Raw genomic sequence first — 4,518 nt, forward strand, 5'->3', positions numbered from 1 at the left:
TACGTCGCGCGATGTCACGAGTTTGACATGTCTGCTATAGATGGTAGTCTGAGCTTTCAATGCAATGTAGTAGTAGAAATGATTTTATTTTTCATCTGTAACTAGTGCAACCATAATTATAACCTTAATCATTACAAAAACAATTCAGAATACAGTGAAATTGGTCTGAAATATTTAACTTATTTCATTATGTTTACTTTGAGTTAATCTGGTCGGTATATCGCAAAACTCTAATATAAATACAAGAATGGGCCATCTATTTTATATGACAAACCAGTCTGATAATATTTTCATCTGACAAAGAAGTGGCTAATATGGAGCCTGGTCCAAGTTCTGCACCATCCAAAGAAAAAGTGAGTTTAATGTTGAACAACAAAATGATACTCATCTGCAATATGATTATTTCTTTAAAATAAATCAATAAATTTATAAATCCATAATGGCTACACAAATATTGATCAAAGACATACCTTTAAAAACAACCTATTTTCATAGTTAGCACTAATACCAGATATTAACTGTTTTATCTTATTTTACTAGCACCATTCTATTGTGATGCATTTTCCTGAGTAGACTTTGTGAACAGTTGACATGCAAAAATATATAATGAACATGTCAAGAGATGGCTTCCTTTTTTTCACTGATTATAGTAATAATCTTGGCCATACACATCATATCCATGCCCTTTATAGTAACTATACTCATCCTCATATGTTCTGAAATTATCTCCTCGTGGGTACCCATTCTCACTGCCATAATAATCAGTTTGGACTTCATGTTCATAGCCATTTGTGGTGGTGTCATACTGGCCCTGATCGGCAGGAGTGGTCCCTTCTTGCAATTGTTCACCTGTAGTACTTTCAGTGGGGTTGACAGTTGTGACCAGGGTGGTTAGACTGATTGTGGTTGCTTCATTTTCTTCCTCTTCTTCTTCCTCTCCACCATTTCCAGTTTCTTCGACGGTGCTGTTTGTGCTGGTGGCATTAACACCACTTCCGTTTTCATCTACTTTCTCCTCTTCTTCCTCTTCATTCTCCTCTTCCTCATTTTCATCACTGTCTTCTTCCTCTGCACCTTTTTTGGGAACATTTTCCTTTTCAACCTTTTTATCACCTGCTTCTTTCCCCGGTTTCTGAGGAGGCTCTTTTACTGCTGGTACCTATATTGATGCAAAAAAAAAAGGGGGGGGGAATAGATTAGGAAGCTAATTATGATCTGCAAAGGCACCCTATTCCCAGTATGTGTGATCTGGTTTTAACCTTCACTAATGTGGACTGTATAAAAATTATGGGACTCTTAAATTCATAAAGTTGAAAGACCTACTTGCACCACTGAATTGTTATTCAATACATATATACTGTTGCAAGAAATGACTTCTGGTTTAGAGTTAGAGTTCTGTCTAGATCAGGTACTCCGCTTCTGTATGATTCCAACTACGTTTGATGGCAGAATCATTGTATCTTTATCCACTGATTTATTCTAAAAATCAAAGGCATGTGCACTTTGCAAGATATGTCAGAATGCCCTTCCTATCACAAAATTTCTATAACATGCTACCTGAGCCTTTGGGGTATGAAAGAAATTGAAACGAGTAGACATCTCCTCCTTCAGTGAAGATCTGATTTGGCTTTATCCCAAAACTTGGTGATGATGGTGATGATTGTCAAACGCTGGGGGAATCAGGAGATTCAGGCAGTTCAAATGAGTATAAAAATTTATTGCAAGTTGAAGCTTTCTACAAGAATCTGAACTACTAGCAGTCAAGGAAATGAGTGGGAGTTAAGAAAGGAATTCAAGCTGGGCTGGACTTAGATCTCTTGTGGGTGCACAGAGACTCATGAGTGATGACGTATTTGACCCCTCCCTCAGGCTCAGCCTGGTCATCTCCTACAATGATGATGTTATCCATTCAATTGTGTCCAACTCTTGGCAATTCTATGGGCCAGGTCTATCCACATCTTGCATTACTTTGAGTTGTTCTATGCTCTAGCTGGTGTCAGCTTTGATGGTGTCCAGCCACCATGTTCTTTGGCAGCCTGGTTTCCTTTTGCACTAACTCTTCCAAATATTATTGCTTTTCCCAGTGAATTCTCCTTCATGACAGGGCCAAAATAATTGAGGTGCAGTTTTGTGATTTTTCCTTACAGTGAGATGCCTGGTGTTAATAACCAAAATTTAATATTACCTTCTTTTCAGTAATAGTGCCAGGACAGTCAGATGACCTGGCCCGTAGAACTGCCAAGAATTACACAATTGAATAGATAATATCATCCTTGTAGGAGATGACCTACACAACTTTCTATTAACCAATAAGGACTTTCAGGAACTTTTTGGCATCACCAAATTTTGTTTTATAGCCAAGGATGTGGGAGATGATGATGCATCTTAAAGACCAGTTTCCTTCTATGTGTTTTTGTATTTGTCTACCTGTCTGCTTTATTATTGTTCTTTGATCATAACAATGTTTTTATTTGATTTGCTGTATTCCAAATCCCCATAACTTGCTCACCTTTTGGACAGTGTCGGCATTTCCATCAGTCTTGTTATCTTCAGCTGCAGCAGGTGTAGTGGGAGCCACTGTGGTCTCTTCACTTCCCTTTCCACCTTCATTTTCTTCATTTGACTGTCCCTGTTGGGACATTAAACAATACGAATATCATATTGCATATTATTTCAAAAGATACATAAACGAAAACATTTTAATTATCAATATTTTCATAGCGCTAACGCCTGTAAAGCTATCGATGCAAGGTGGAGCACTTCTCAGCTTGAAACAGTCACATCATTTCAAATCCACTCAAGCCACTAAATGACAACAATAAATATTTGAATCTAATTATTAGATAAAATGGGGCTTGATACCTTTCCTAAAATTAGAACAAGGTTCATTCACAGGTCTCAAAAGAACAAATTCCATTCTTGGCAGAGATGGGGGTAGTGGTGATGGATCATTTTTCCCATGTGTCAAGCAACTGGAACCCTTAACTGGTGATATATACAAATGGACCTCTCATACAAATCTTAGTCCCTAGATCAGTGGTTCTCAACCTTTTTAATGCCGCGACCCCCAACTGGTCGTAAGTCGAGGACTAAACCGGTCGTAAGTCGAGGACTAAACCGGTCGTAAGTCGAGGACTAAACCGGTCGTAAGTCGAGGACTTTCCCTGCCCGGGAGCGCCGCACATGCGTGGTTCCGCCCCCTGCGCCGGCCAAGGCGTAGCTGGCAAGCGGCAGAGACGGAGCAGGCCGACCACCAGCTGGCCCAGCCCAAGGGAGGTAAGGCACCCGCCGTAAAAGGGAAAAAAAATGGTGGACAAAAAAAATGGCGGACAGCCTTGCTTGGCGACCCCCGTGAAATGGTCGATCAACCCCAAATGGGGTCGCGACCCATAGGTTGAGAACCGCTGCCCTAGATAGCTGGCTAAGCAGCCTTACGAGTTTCTAGAAAGGGCAATTCACACTGGTTTCCTTATGTTTCTGGTACTAGTGATCATGATTGGTGTGGAGAACAGAATATTTTCTGAAGTTGTCCTGCAGAATCCTTGCCCCTATAAACAAGATTCTCAAATAGCAACATTCCAGTGTTCATGGGTAATTTCAAACTGCCCTCCCCCCAAAGCTTATATTAATATTTCATTGTAATTTTGGAGGGATATATTGTAGGAGACATGGTAGAAATTTCCTCAATCCTTGACCTGATATTTGAAGGATACACTGAAAACATTTACTCTAAAATTTCTGGATGAATATGAATCACAAACACTCAGGCAGTTGCCTGGAACTCTGATAATATCTTTCTACAAAATAGGCAGAACGTCATCTTTTGCAATATTGTTCTAGCACATGGCTGGCCAGACCAACCTAAATGTTTATATGTGAATGCAGCTATACTTCAGATCGGATGGTTAAAATGCTTAAAAATAAGTCGAAATGTGATGCCAACAAAACATAACAAAAAGTTATCTTCCTCTCAACTGAAAGGTCTTGCAAAATTGTGTGGTGTGGCTAGTTCTTTGGATAGCTACCAGAGATCACCATGACCCCATATATAACAGCAATTATAGGACTATTTATTTAAATGTTGTTAAGGTTCCGTTCATGTCAAGACAGGACATAGCCTGGAGTAAAACCCCTGAAATAGATCAGAGAAAGACAATAGCCTCATGGAGTCATATATCCGAGTGTGTTGAAAACTCAACGTTGGAGAAGAATGGGGCTGTATACCTATTGCTCCATTTTATGTCTTTCCCCAACCTCTACATCAGACATGTCAAACACAAGGCCCGGGGGCTGGATGCGGCCCACGAAGTGGTTTCATGTGGCCAGGGCTTTTTTTCTCGGAGAAAAGGTGGCGGAACTCAAACCTGGCCACGCCCTCATCAAACCCTAGGACCGCCCCTTTAGAGAACAGGAATGCAAGTAAAATTTGGGAGGGGCTATTTCCGGTGTGGGAGGGGCTATTTCCGGTGCGGCCGGCCCGGAAAAAGGTGCCGGAACGCGGTTCCGCCGCGTTCCGGC

General features: G+C 40.8%; 1 protein-coding gene across 1 annotated transcript in view; it reads right to left on the reverse strand.

Moving 5' to 3' along the window:
* Window positions 1-525: 525 nt before the first annotated feature.
* IBSP (integrin binding sialoprotein) overlaps window positions 526-4,518 on the reverse strand; it is a 17,011-nt gene continuing 13,018 nt past the window's right edge. The window contains exons 4-5 of the mRNA XM_029284749.1: window positions 2,510-2,629; window positions 526-1,159 (exon numbers count right to left, since the gene is read on the reverse strand). Of these exons, the coding sequence (XP_029140582.1) occupies window positions 638-1,159; window positions 2,510-2,629 (642 nt within the window). The 3' untranslated portion in view covers window positions 526-637. The remainder of the gene's footprint in view (window positions 1,160-2,509; window positions 2,630-4,518) is intronic.

Source organism: Protobothrops mucrosquamatus, unplaced genomic scaffold, assembly GCF_001527695.2.
Source record: "Protobothrops mucrosquamatus isolate PMUCROS unplaced genomic scaffold, P.Mucros_1.0 scaffold893, whole genome shotgun sequence".
Taxonomy (NCBI): Eukaryota; Metazoa; Chordata; class Lepidosauria; order Squamata; family Viperidae; genus Protobothrops; species Protobothrops mucrosquamatus.